This window comes from Brachyistius frenatus, unplaced genomic scaffold (assembly GCF_029030835.1).
Source record: "Brachyistius frenatus isolate BFR_SWC_R1_liver_20210118 unplaced genomic scaffold, ASM2903083v1 Contig_55, whole genome shotgun sequence".
In the NCBI taxonomy this organism is placed as follows: domain Eukaryota; kingdom Metazoa; phylum Chordata; class Actinopteri; family Embiotocidae; genus Brachyistius; species Brachyistius frenatus.
Window position 1 is genome coordinate 888,134 of NW_027210654.1, and position 12,872 is coordinate 901,005.

General features: G+C 40.7%; 1 protein-coding gene across 2 annotated transcripts; it reads right to left on the reverse strand.

Moving 5' to 3' along the window:
* Positions 1 to 96: 96 nt before the first annotated feature.
* tspan33b (tetraspanin 33b) lies at positions 97 to 12,241 on the reverse strand. 2 transcript variants are annotated; one of them, XM_069705309.1, is made up of 8 exons: positions 12,061 to 12,241; positions 8,827 to 8,884; positions 8,184 to 8,233; positions 7,855 to 7,929; positions 4,339 to 4,434; positions 3,800 to 3,928; positions 1,473 to 1,634; positions 97 to 197 (listed from the first exon to the last, which is right to left on the reverse strand). In XM_069705309.1, exons 1-8 carry the CDS (start codon positions 12,154 to 12,156, stop codon positions 129 to 131), a joined length of 735 nt encoding a protein of 244 aa, XP_069561410.1. In that variant the 5' UTR covers positions 12,157 to 12,241; the 3' UTR covers positions 97 to 128. The 2 variants fall into 2 exon arrangements, with proteins under 2 accessions (XP_069561410.1, XP_069561409.1); XM_069705308.1 differs by having other exon boundaries at positions 8,106 to 8,233.
* Positions 12,242 to 12,872: the final 631 nt, after the last annotated feature.

Here is a 12,872-nt window from a genome sequence, read left to right on the forward strand (position 1 = left end):
AATGACTATTTAAGTAACACAAGTGAATCACGCTTGTATGCCCGAAGGCAACGGCACATTGTACTCAAACATTGCAGTGATGCAGCCGCGGTCTTTTCTCCCCTCTTCTCCCCCGTGTCGAGCCACTTTCACAATACTGAGGTAATCTCATCTTGGATCTGAGAGATCAGGATCTGGGACAGCACGATGCCTGCAATCTATAGAGGACAGCAGCAGCCACTTTAGATTACAGAACAGATTCTCAGTTACTGTACAGCCTGTACCGAACATCTCAAGGTCCCTCAGAAGGGTGTTGCAATGCTTATTTGGCACTGAGGGGAAAACAAAAGTGTTCCAGGATTAACACTTTTAAATGTATTGCTTCCCATAAGCACTGACCATGAAGTCTTTTTCTCACACTGAGAACACACACGGCTCTTAACGGAGCTTTTCAATAATTAACAGTTTGATGTGGCTTGTTATGCAGACAAATTCAGTAATAGTATTTGGTGAGGATATGCAAGACTAAAAAGAGAACTTCATCAGATTTACAGCACATCAAAGCCACCGGAATACTAATGCAATTGTCTTGACAGGACTCGTGGGCAATTCACATGCTTCTCTCTTTGCAGAATCATCGGGGACCCAATCAGACAGACGAGAGTGAGAGAGTTCAGGCTAAAGAGCTAGAGCTGCATGCTCCGCCAGAATGTTGTGTGAGAGGACCTGAACCATTTTGGACTAATTATTTAGAGTCAGCGCCTGATAAGAGCTAATTTGATTTCATAGTCAATCTCGCTACTGACTTGAGTTATTAACAGTGCTTAGTGCTGTGGGATTTGGGGTATGTTGTGCAGCCGTTCTCAGTAAGTAGGAGGGAATCGTCAGTATCCTCCTTGCTTCGACATATAACGGTACATTATTACATGCAGACTTCTACCTCGAGTGCACATTAACCTGCACATCCCATCTCGGACAGTGTAATAAATGAATAATGTGCAGTTAAATTTAATTGTCCTGTTGTGCCCAGTTATTGCTGTCTAGGTGTAACCCTCCATTTCAAATCACTAATATCAGTGGCCTCACATTAACCCTATCCCTTATTTTTATTGGATTTTCTTTTTCCCTTTTGCACAAAGAACAAAGCTATTTTTTGTGAGATCATCTGAATTTGTAGAGGGAACTCTCAGATTGATGTTTGTACGTGGGTTACTTCAGGAATGGTGCAAGGTCGTGATTGATGAAGTGTTGCTCGGACTATTTCGCAGTCGCGTCCAAATTCTCCATGCCAGTCTGCCTTTGAGGTCCAGTCAATATGGTGATTGCTAAACACTCAATTCAGTTAGCCTGCAGTTGATGCCTGTATTGACTCGTGTGTGTCTGTCTGTCTGTCTGTCTGAGCTTATTTAAGACAAAACTAGAGTTATCTTGGCAAAAGATTGTTGTCAATTAAGTGTACAGCTTCCTTTAACTACATGTATGTGTAGAGTTACCTGAGGCAAGGCCAGACCCAGGGTGAGGGCCCCCACCAGCAACAGATGAGACTCGATCCACATCACTGCTCTGTCTGCACAGCCTACTGGGTAGATTGACTTGTTTGCCTCCAGGTAGTTTTGAGTTTGAACCCCAAAACCGCACATCGTGTTGATCACTACCTGTATGCCCGATGGAGAAAGGCAAAGGCCGAGAGACAGAGAGACATTAGAGTTTAAAAGAGTATTTTAATTACCATTTAAACCCTGAAACGACCAATTCCAGTGGACGCTTTCATGCTCTGCAAAATAACACAGGAGATAAAAAATAAAAAAACAGCATTGACAAAAATATTACTATTGTGACAGTTAGAGGCTGATGACTTGGAGTAAAAACAAGGGGGGAAAAAATGGCAAGAGAGCGATACAACTACACCCATTTGATGTGACAAGAAAGACTACTTAGTCCCTCTAGGAGACATGCGGTTGCACCGGGCAGTTGCAGGCTGCTACCAGCAGGATGCAGCACTGCATCAGCGCTTTATGCCATTTAATTAATTGATTTTCTACCCATGTAGAAAAAGGTTGCTGTGATCTGTTTTCCATGTAGCATGATGTTTAATCAATATTGGTGTGATGGAGCTACATGAAGTCCTTAGTTTTTTTTTGTAAGTGGTAACTCAAAAGCTGTGCTGCTGTGTCTGAGCAGAGACAAGACAGGCATTTTGAACGTGTCTTAATGTGAGCGCAAATGTGCCTATTCATGCATGCATGAGTACAGTATTTACATAATCACTGTTTGTGTGCTGGCATGCATTTTCCTCTGCATAATTTCATGCATGTGCAGACAGCTGCAGTGGTGATTCTGTGTACACAAAATATAAAACCCTCATGAAAGAGGAATTCAATGTAGCAGCAGGCGAATCGTTACTGTCCACATGCTATAAAGGCTGAATGTTACTACAGGCGGCATGTCAGATAACATATCAGCTCTCATTACTGTATGTTGGACATGTCGGTTATATTGATATTTATTGCAGTTGGTTGGCTTCGGCTTGTTTATGTATTTTGTCTGGCTTCATTTAGGAGATTATTTCCCTAATCTTTATTTTATTTTGAACTTTTTAATAAATAGAAATCCCCTCATGGAACTAGCATGTGACTCTTTAAGTCAGTCAAAGTCTTCTGCAGATTCTACTCAAGAAAGAAACTGGTTTGTCATGAACAGACCAGTTCTGTGCAAAGGAAGGGAAAATGATACTGCAGCAGTGCATACCTGCAGATGTCAACATGCTGTCGCCTCCAGGCAAAGAACCACTGCAGTTTTGACACTCGTGTACATATCCAATGTCGAAACCAATGCAAATGATGTCTGTCTCAGTCGAACAGTACTGGCTCTATTTCAGTATCCACAGATCATTAACTCTGATATGTTTTATTCTATCTTTTCTACTAGACAGCTGCTTGTCAGAGCATGCTGGATGGAGTGTTGACGTCACGTTCAGCTGAGCTAGAAGCTTCGATATTGTTTGCAATACTGTTAGCATTTCACTTTACATTCATTAATAAAGTGTTGATTTAAAATCTGGCTTCATCAAAGGATCCTTTTTTTTTTTTAATGGTTGGCCCGGTATCATGCTGAAGCGTGTAATACACCCGTCAGTTCACCTAGAGATAACGTGTCAGTGGCCCGCTTCGCCTCGTGTGAAAAGCACACGCATGTATGACTACGGACGGAGAATGCGGTCATGTGACGAATCACAAGAGAGCAATAAAGTCCTGGTAGGAAAGAGGTTGAGAAACAAACACAGGACTTTAACCTGGGGAGACCAGCGTTCAAGTCCGTAAGAAAACATAAGTCAACGAAGATTTTTTTTTTCTTGGGAACTTAAGTAAGTTACTCACAAACGTAACGTTATGTGACATACGACAGGTAACATCCCTGATGCTACTTCTGCAAGATTGCTTATTTTAACGCAAGCCACCCTAACCGTATCATTTTTGGTGGCCAAACCTAACCTAGCTTTTCATGCTGAAGTGAGGCACAACGTGACACTGACATGATATCCTCTAGTGGACGGACGGGTGTATTACATGCTTTGGTGTGTTGTGTGATTGGACTGATACATCTAGAAACCTTTTGCAGAGATCTCCATGGAGGTCATCTTTTTGCTTCACGTTCGACAGAAACCATTTTTCACAGCTAACAAATGCTGGTACCTGGCATTTAATCCGACGTAAGCCTTCTTTGAAGCCGTATTTTTTTTACATTTGAGTAAAATTAGCAGTTTTGCATGAAGCTATATTATTAGTTTGTATGTTACAAGGCTCCATAGAAAAGAACAGACCTCTCCGGGAACAGGAGTGCAGCAGGAGTAAGGCACGGCACAGCGTTCGTTGCTCGGGTTCTCATGTGTACAGTTAAAGTAGAGGTTCCAAGACCAGTCTGTGTAGTTGTTCCACCCACAACACTTGAACTAAGAGGAAGAGAGAAAGATGAGAGCTCAGCACAGGTATATATTTAGAAACATGGTCTTGGTCTGCACTGTACATCCTGCCAGTCTGGTCTTCTCCCATGGGAAAACCCAGGCTCACAAATGTGCCAATATGTGCAGATGGAGGAGGAATATCACATGAGGAGACCCACAGAGGATACAGGAACCGTATGTTACATGTAGCCTCTCATGTGGAAAACCCCTCACCAAGGCCAGAAATAAATAAATAAATAAACAAACAAACAGTAGACATGCAGCTCTGTAGACACTTGGTTTAGTGCTCAGACATATTCAATAAACCACTAGCTCTGATCAATCTGAAGACTTGTGTGATGTGGATAGCTACAGACACAAGCACAGACACTCTAGCTAAGTGGAATTGGCCAGCGCACCTCTTTTTGGATGTAATCCATCAGGTTCTGCAGATCCAGGTCATCCCTGTAGTGCACAATTGCTTTCTTCACAAATTTCCCCAAAGCATCCTGTGTCTAAGAGAGAGGAAATGGTCAGATTAATACACACTCTAATATCAACCTTTCCACTTTTTAGACACATTGAGTCTGTTAAATTTTAATAACTTCATTAAAATTGCTAGAGGTGAACTATCTCTAACAATTGTCTTTATGACTTGGCTGCAGTGGTGCTAGGTGACATGATGAAACCTCTCAGGTTTTCGGCCTCAGTTAATTACTCGGGGTGCTTTTATGGAAAATAACAAAGGGCCTTTCTGGGAAACCTCCTCTGAGCAGATACCCTGGGAATCCTCCTGGAGCCTAAAACGGATCGTATCTGGGCTCATTTCAAATCAAGGTTAATACTGCTTGTCAGGAGTTTTGTGGACCTTCATTGTCATTTGTATACGCAGTATTTATGTATGCATTGCTGCGTTGCACTGCAGTTGTTGCTAAATTATCTTTTAGGCTATAAAGCATATATTATGCAGCGTTAGTCTCTTCGTGGAATATCCTGTGCTCGTGTATATGTCTGCATAAAATAAACAAATAATTATGTTTGTTTGAGGGGGACACATAACATCCTCTTGTTTGCATTGTATAAGCATCCTGCGCGGTGTATCTTAACAAGACAGCAGCAGAGCAGGAACTCCTGTATGCTGCAGGATTGCAGCATACATTACAATAATAATAAAGCCGTTGATGCATTTGAAATCAATACATGGTGTGCATACCAAGCACAAAGCACACATGCACTATTTCAGCTGCAGTACATAATTGCTTGAACTTAGCCATTTGTGATTATAATGTGGTAATTGTCATCAGCTCCACTCAAGCTGAATAAGCAAAGCTTGGATGAAAAATAACTGCATTAAATCGATTATATAATCTGTAATGAAGATTTCAAACTAAGTGAAATGATGTCATTCTTGATTTTGTTAGCTTTTATGGTCCATAATGTTTTGATTTTAATTTAACGAGGCCTTGCATTATTAATATTTATCTTGTATGTCCTTCTGACCTTTAAAATTCAAAAGAAGGCCATGGTTATACAGACTGAGTTCAGACGTAATATATTCTGATAGGAGCACTGTATGCTAATAAACTGCTGAATTTTAGAATTTCAATTAGTTGGAAATGAACTTCTGTGAGCGGTTTGCTGAAGGCTGTGTGAATTGATCCCACAGACTGCTTTTGAACAGGTTATGTTGATAAATATTGAGCTCTATCAAAATAGCCCAACATTTTTTTTTAAATCTTGAAATAGTTTTACTAAATCGTGTGAAGATTTTTTTTTACAGCGTTCCCCTCGTCCTCACCCTAAAGCCTCCCTCTGTTTCTGTGTTTCCACGTGGCACAGCTTGCTTGTGGGCTTTGGAGCCCACCGTAACACTGTGTCATTAGCGGCAAAGTCTCCTTCAAGGGATCTGTTGAAATGGAACATTTGGTTCCACTTTGAAGTGCCGAAGCATTTGAATCATTTAGCGAGGAAGGATGCTGAGAGGGTTGTTAAACTGCTCTGTTTAGCAGCAGGCAGTCCGAGCGATGACAGAGAACACATGGGAGAGAAGAGCAGAGGTATCATCAGGCACCAGCACCTCGCCACCACATGCTGACATCAGGGAGCGTTGCCGCTGCTGGCTGTTGTGTTTTTATCCTCAGCGGAGCCTTAATGGCATGTTACTGAAGGAGATAAGTGGATGTGAGACGGGGGATCCTTCCCATTCTTGTTGCCTCCAAATGAATCACTGGGGTCATATGGAGCTGAAACAGATGCACAGGCGTGTGCATATACGGTATACGTTCCCAGTCTCAGCGTGGATACCTGTTCTCATTCAGACAAGGCGTTTTTATTGTGTGATATCCAAATCAGGGGTTTTGGAACCCAACCTACAATGGAGGTTTTTTTTTTTTTAAATAATCCAAAATTATTGTTATTCTTCCATGAATAAGTTACACAATTCTTTTCTCATTTAATTACCCTCTGAAGTCTTAAACTCATTCATATCAGAGGAAGTAATATTGCTCTTTGACCTAGTCAGTCCCTAGTCAGACGACGAGTCATAAAATAATTAGCCAAAAGAAAGAAAAAAAAATCACATGTTGAAAAGACAATTTTGGCTTATTGCTACTTTGATGGTACTTTAACAATTCGTATACAAAATTATTCAGAAATTCAAACGGGGCAAAAAAACACAACCAGACAGGCTGCCAGTAAGAATGTTGAGCCAGACTGTTAAACTCTGAAATCAAGCAAGAAAAAGGATCTCAGCATATTTAATATCATATTCTGTAGGAATAACCGCCAAACTCATCATTAATCAGCAAACTAGTCGGAGCTGCTGACACTGTCATTGTAGCATGGCTGCAAAAAAATATTTTTTCATTATTGACTCTTCTGTCGATTATTTCTTCAATTAATTGATCAGATGTTTGGTCTTTAAAATGTCAAGAAAATGATACAAAATCAGAGTGTTTCTGAAAGCCCAAAGTGCAGCCTGCAGTCTTGTTCTGTCATGATGAGCAGCTGAAAGATATTCAGTTTGAAATCATTAAGCACTAAATAAAGCAGAAAATAATCACATTTTAAGCTCAAATTTAGCTTTTTTTTTTTTTTTTTTTTTTTTTTAATCTTTAATAATTAATGACTCCAAACGATCAGTCGGAAGTTGATAATTAATTTCCTGTCGATTAATTGTTGTAGCTTTAGGCAACACGAAATTCAGTTCAGTTCAGTTATATTTACTGTTTTGATTCACCATGCAACCTGGTCCCAATACGGTTTACAATTAGAAAGGATTGGAATGATAAACCTCCACATTAAAACATGAATGTTGGAAAATGATTTAAACAGCAATACAGGCATACAAATGCAAATGCGTGGAGAGCATGTTAATGATGGACATGTCCAAGGTCCCTGACCTTCTGGCTACTGAAACAAAACCCTGATTGACTGCCTGCTTGTTTTTCTTGCCCTGTCGAAGTCGTTTTTAATAATGTCGCTGCAACCCCAAATTTCACCAATGAACTATGTGACTACAATGTTATTATAAATTGTAAAAAAAAAACAATTAATCTTTCGCTTTTAAAGTGTGTCCTTCACAGAGAACAGAGAAGATCTCCTCTACAAAACAAGCCTGAGACACACATTTTGGATGGCATAAAGATGGTGACACAAACACTGATTTCCACTGGAAACGTCTCTTTTTTTTTTTTGTACTGTAGGCTCAGTGGGCTCATCTGTGGGTTCAGATAACATGCATTATAAAGTTATATACACTGTAGTTCACTAATGTACAGAATGTACTGGGAAAGAATAGACTAAATCAATGGTGCTCGTGGTCGATGGTGGTGTCTCTGTGGAAGAGAATTGGAGACTGAATATGACCTACAAGTGACCTCAATTTATAGAATATCTCAGAAAGTGCACAGAAGTGTCAGGAAAGAGGCAGATACCTGATCGGAGTAGAAGAAACCCAGAATTGCTATGGCCAGCTGGGTGAGGAAGACCAGTGTCAGGCTGAAGGAGAACTAGGGTAAGAAAAGACACAAATGTTAAACCTCAGTCTGACTAAGAATCATCACTGACAGATTTGTTGTTACACATAAAATGTGAGGCTTGGTTTTGGATTAAGTGTAATTTGAGCTGCCGTGTCGGAAGCAAAACACAGCGCCAGTATTAGTAATGTGTCTGTTCGGTCTATTACTGTCTTGAGGAGGCGAATGTTCTCTCTGAGAGCTCCGATACAGCCACAGAAAGTGATGAAGAACATGACCACCCCCACCACAATTAGGATGACAGCTGGGTCGATCAGGAACGTGTCCCGCACCGCGTCTGGCAGAAAGACAGGAAAACAGACTCTGTTTAGAAAGCTGCCCTCCTCTGTTCTTTCCTTCACTTCCTGTTTTTTTTTTTTTTTCCAATTTTTCTACCCGTATTTCTAAGCTTTACTTGAATTAATGCCCTCCCATAGACTATTTTCCTATTTTTTGCATGGTCCCCACCTACACCAGTGGCATTAATGCTCTCTAATAATATTGGTCTATTAGGGATTATGCACAGATACAGAGGTGTAATCAGTGAGATGAGCCCAGACTAGTTTTTTTTTTTCTCCTGCCCATCAACTTCATCACAAATTAAATGTGAAAACAATGACACCAGGTAAAATGAGGATAAAGCTCAAACCTAACCCACTAAACGTGACATCCAGTTGCTTTGTGTGTTTATAACTCAACAGGGGAAAGAGGCTGCCACTGCACAGATTGGAGGAACGGTTTATTAGAGTTCTTTTATTCATAGTGAGCACAAAGCTGGAACTAAGTGTGCAGAACATATAAAAAAAAAAAATCTCTCTGTAGCTGTGCCATATAATAGAACATTTTCTGTAGAGTTTGAGAAACGTGTGGAAAATGTGCCTTCTTGTGTACCTGTAGCTTTCTGGGCTTTAGCATACACTCCGATTGCAACAATCAATAAGGAGAAAACCTGGGAAAAAGAGAGAGGTTATTTTTCACACAGGTCATTAAATGATAAAAAAAAAAAAAAAATCAACAGCACATTCGCCTAGGTTGATTTTTCAGTTGCAGCAAAATGTATAAATTGCACCAGACTTGTAATTTGTCCAGATTTATTCTTCATTTTGATGCGTGAAAATATGTTTCTGACAGAGTGCGGACTCTGTTTTGGACAGACTTTATTTGCATTGTCAGCCTGGCCAGGTGTGATCAGATTAGTGTTGGACAAGCCTTTCCTCAGGTGCTGAGTGTGCAGAGCACCTGTAGCCATGGTAACTGCACCAATTTATCTGTTTATGATAAACAAACAGATGGATATAAACAGGAAAAAAAACCCACAACATATGGATCTCAGCTTCAATCATTTAAATTTGGTGGGTGTTAACGCCTGACAACAAACAAAATAAATAAAATGTGGCCCACCTGTGATTTTAATGTGGAACCTCTAGAATTGAAATTTGTTTTTCTTTTCTTTCAGTTTTTATCATGATTTACATAATTTCTGCAGAGTGGAACTTGACCTTGGATAGAGAATAGCGGTTATTATTCTCCTAAACTTTACTAAGTCCTGTTTTGGCTGTGATGGTCTGGTGTGTGTGTGCGCGTGCGCGTGCTGTATGCGATGGTGCTACTTAAGGACGAGTGGTGAAACAGCTGAAGGTGTGAGTTCACGAGAATCCAACCAATATAACAGCGAAGTGGGCGGAAAACAGGTGGGCTTACTGCTTCCCGTCGATTGCATTGTCAACACTAATTTCCCTCCTTTCTTTGACTGTTTTTCTCACCTTGAAAAACAATCTGTGTGGCTTGGCTTTCCTTCCCAGCCTCCGCACTCGCAGGCATTCTCCTAATTGTGTGTCTCTCTCTCTCTCTCTCTCTCTCTCTCCCTCTGTGTGTGTATGAAGAATGCTTTGCGTTCATCCTTTATTAACTTAGATTTCTTCATTTTTTGCTTTGAAATGGTATGTTTTGCCATTTTTGAAAGTCTACCTTCACAGGACAATAGCTACAAAGGAAGGCATGGAAGAAGCACATTTTCTTTGAAACTACTGATTTCAAGGTTTTTGAAAGCACAATTTTTAAGGGGTTGCGTCGGATTGTGTGCACCTGTAGCTCCATTTGTTAAGTTTTTCCACCACTTGTGTGTGTGTATGTGAATACGGGTGGCAACTTGCATTTGCAACAGGAGACACACTTACACAGTAAATGTATTCCAGCTCCGCTTGCAGCCTTTTCAAAAGGATGAATCAGGCTTCTCCCAGCAGATTGTGTGTGGAGGTGAAAGCCAGCTGAACTGAGCCATGGGGACGCGGGGACAAAGGCCTGATGGATTAGGGCTGCAGTGTTCACTTCTGAGCCCGTGTCTGATAAACAAAGTCAACACAGGCTGGTGTATGTGTGGCTGCTGGGGCTTGCGGTTATTGCTGATTGGCTGTAAATGCATTCAGAGCGCAGTACAGTGTTTGCCCTTCGCTGTTTTTGTGTAGGATCAGATGAACAGGGATACAACGGAGGTGTACAGGGGCTCGGTGGAGTTACAGATGTGATCTGTTTGCTCAAGAAGTAATGTGGTAGGAAAGTGAGGGAGTCAGAGAGCCTTAATGGTGTGTTTGTGCATGTTTGTTTGTTTGTTTGTTTGTGTGAAAGCAACTGTTGATGGAGACATGACGCCTGATGGATGGTTTAATGGTCGTATCGGAGTGTCCTCTCTACCTTCAGAGCTCTTTCTCTAACGATCCCAGTTGTCTGCTGGTCTCTCAGTTAATAACCACAACAGCGGAGTTTCTATAATTCAAGACATCATATGAAACAAATAACATGTCATAAAGAAGGCGTGTGTCAAGGCTCTAGGCATATTAGAAGATAAGTGAACGATCAGTTCTTGTGGTCAACGTGTTGAATGTGGAAGAAATGTACAGGTGTAAAGGCCTAAGGGACTTTGTCGACAAGATCTACATGGTTATGGCCAGACGACTGGGTCGGACCATCTCTTGTAGGTTGCTCGCAGTCAGAAGCAGGATATATGATGAATCGTGTGCAGAGCTTTTAGTAACCAGCTAAAAATAATGTATTACATTTATTTACTTCGGAGAAGTGTTGGAAAAGGCTTACAGTTAATGGTAAGCTAAAAGTAATGGATAAACATGTCAAACGTTTATCCTTTAACTTTCAGCCATTTTTACACTACTATAACCGATCAATTTGAATGATTTATTCATTATGTTTATCTGAATTTTAACAGTCTATCCATTTCTTTTAAGCTACTTTACTATTTAACTTTTTTTTTATCCAATTTATGTGAGCCTCAATTTCAAATGTAAACATCTCTTTGGTTTTTGTAGTAGAAAATGTTAGGTGATGCTCTGATTGGCATGAAACTTTCCTGTAGTTTGATCATCAAATTATGAACTGCTGTGTTATGAAATATCTTCAATTAGCATTATGTTTAAAGAATACAATTTGAGTGGCCCCTTCCACTTCCCAATGGTTTCTACTATTTTTTATAGTAATTTTAGCTGATGGTTTAGACTTTTCTTGACAGATGCTTTTTATACTACGTTATGATTTATGTATTTGAATGTGGTTTAGCTGGTCCTCAATGCTTCCGCCTACCCGCGGACAACTGCAGAGGTACCCTCCTCAAGTGCAAGCACCACTGGTTAGGAGTCTCTCCTCTACATAAAATGCAGTGGACTCCAAATTTGGAGTCATGTTGTGAAACAATGCAGCCTAGATATCATTCAACAACAGCTTTATACAGACAACCAGCAGGCTTCCACTGCTGCCGGGTGTTTTGTAGTTTAGTGTGAATCAGTCCTCAACTGATGTGATAAGAATGCACTACTCAATATCCGCTACAGTGATCTATGGGCGATCAGAGTGTTCATATATAACTGTAGTAAACTTAAAATAGGAAGCAGCAAGGAGGCCAGGTGCTCCCGCTTTTTCCAACTTTGGATACTAGCCAAATTATGTGTTTTCATTTAATTTGTATGAGCTTTTTTTGGCTTCCCTTCCTTTCAGCTCCATTTTTTTTGTATTAGAGCTACAACTCCCTGAAGATTTGCTCAGAAATTGTAGGAATATATGGTGCCCTGTGACTGGCAAAAAAAACAACCTGTAACAGCGTATAATAACGGTACTCACCCAAAATAAGAAGCTGAAGAAGAAAAGAAAATATCTGATCCAAGGGTTGACGAAGGAGAACGTCTCAGCTCGGTTCAGATTCAGCTTCCTGTCCATTTTTTTTTTTTTACAGTCCAATCCGTAGACCTACAGTAAGTTTGACTTCAGAACAGTCCCCAGTTCCAGGCCCACCCTGCAGATACTTTGCCGCCATGTGAATCTGTGGGGAGAGTGTCGTTTGCAGGCTGGCTTAAAAAAAGGGGGCATGGATTTGTGACACTGCCCCGCCATGCTGGTAGGACCCAGAACTGTCTATGTAGGCTATGGGTCAAATGACACAGAAAATATATCTGGCTGACTGCAGCTGAACGCCCTATGAGCCCGGTGAGTATTGTGAGCCTGCTGTTAGTCATGCCCAATCACTTCACCCAATAAGCGGAGAAAGCAGCACAGCAGCCGGAAATTGGACTCTGTTTTCAGTCGGTTGAAAAATACAAATACAGACCCAAATACAGAAATTCAAAAGTTATTCAAACATGCAGCCTTTAAAAAAGGAGGTGCATCAATCTTTTATGACCTCATCAGAGATACAAATATACATACATTTGAAGGGCTCAAATTGGCATGGGAAAGACACATTGGGGAAACTATTGATAAACAGCAATGGAATAAAACAATATTGGGCTGGCACAACTCAGCTCGAGAGGTCCAGACATAATTCACCAACTATAAGATCCTCAATCAATGTTATTGGACCCCAAGCAGAATGGCTAAGCTCAAACTAAGACATGATGACCTATGTTGGCGCTGTCATAAAGAAATTGGAACAATGG

What these genes read in the sequence shown, in the direction of transcription:
- tspan33b (XM_069705308.1), bottom strand. Translation starts at nt 12,156, where the DNA reads ATGGACAGGAAGCTGAATCTGAACCGAGCTGAGACGTTCTCCTTCGTC. An exon ending in GTTTCTTCTACTCCGATCAG is followed by an intron (nt 4,435 to 7,854) that starts GTATCTGCCTCT and finishes CCTCTCTCTTAG; the next exon opens with ACACAGGATGCTTTGGGGAA. An exon ending in TGGGTCTGGCCTTGCCTCAG is followed by an intron (nt 198 to 1,472) that starts GTAACTCTACAC and finishes TGTCCTCTATAG; the next exon opens with ATTGCAGGCATCGTGCTGTC.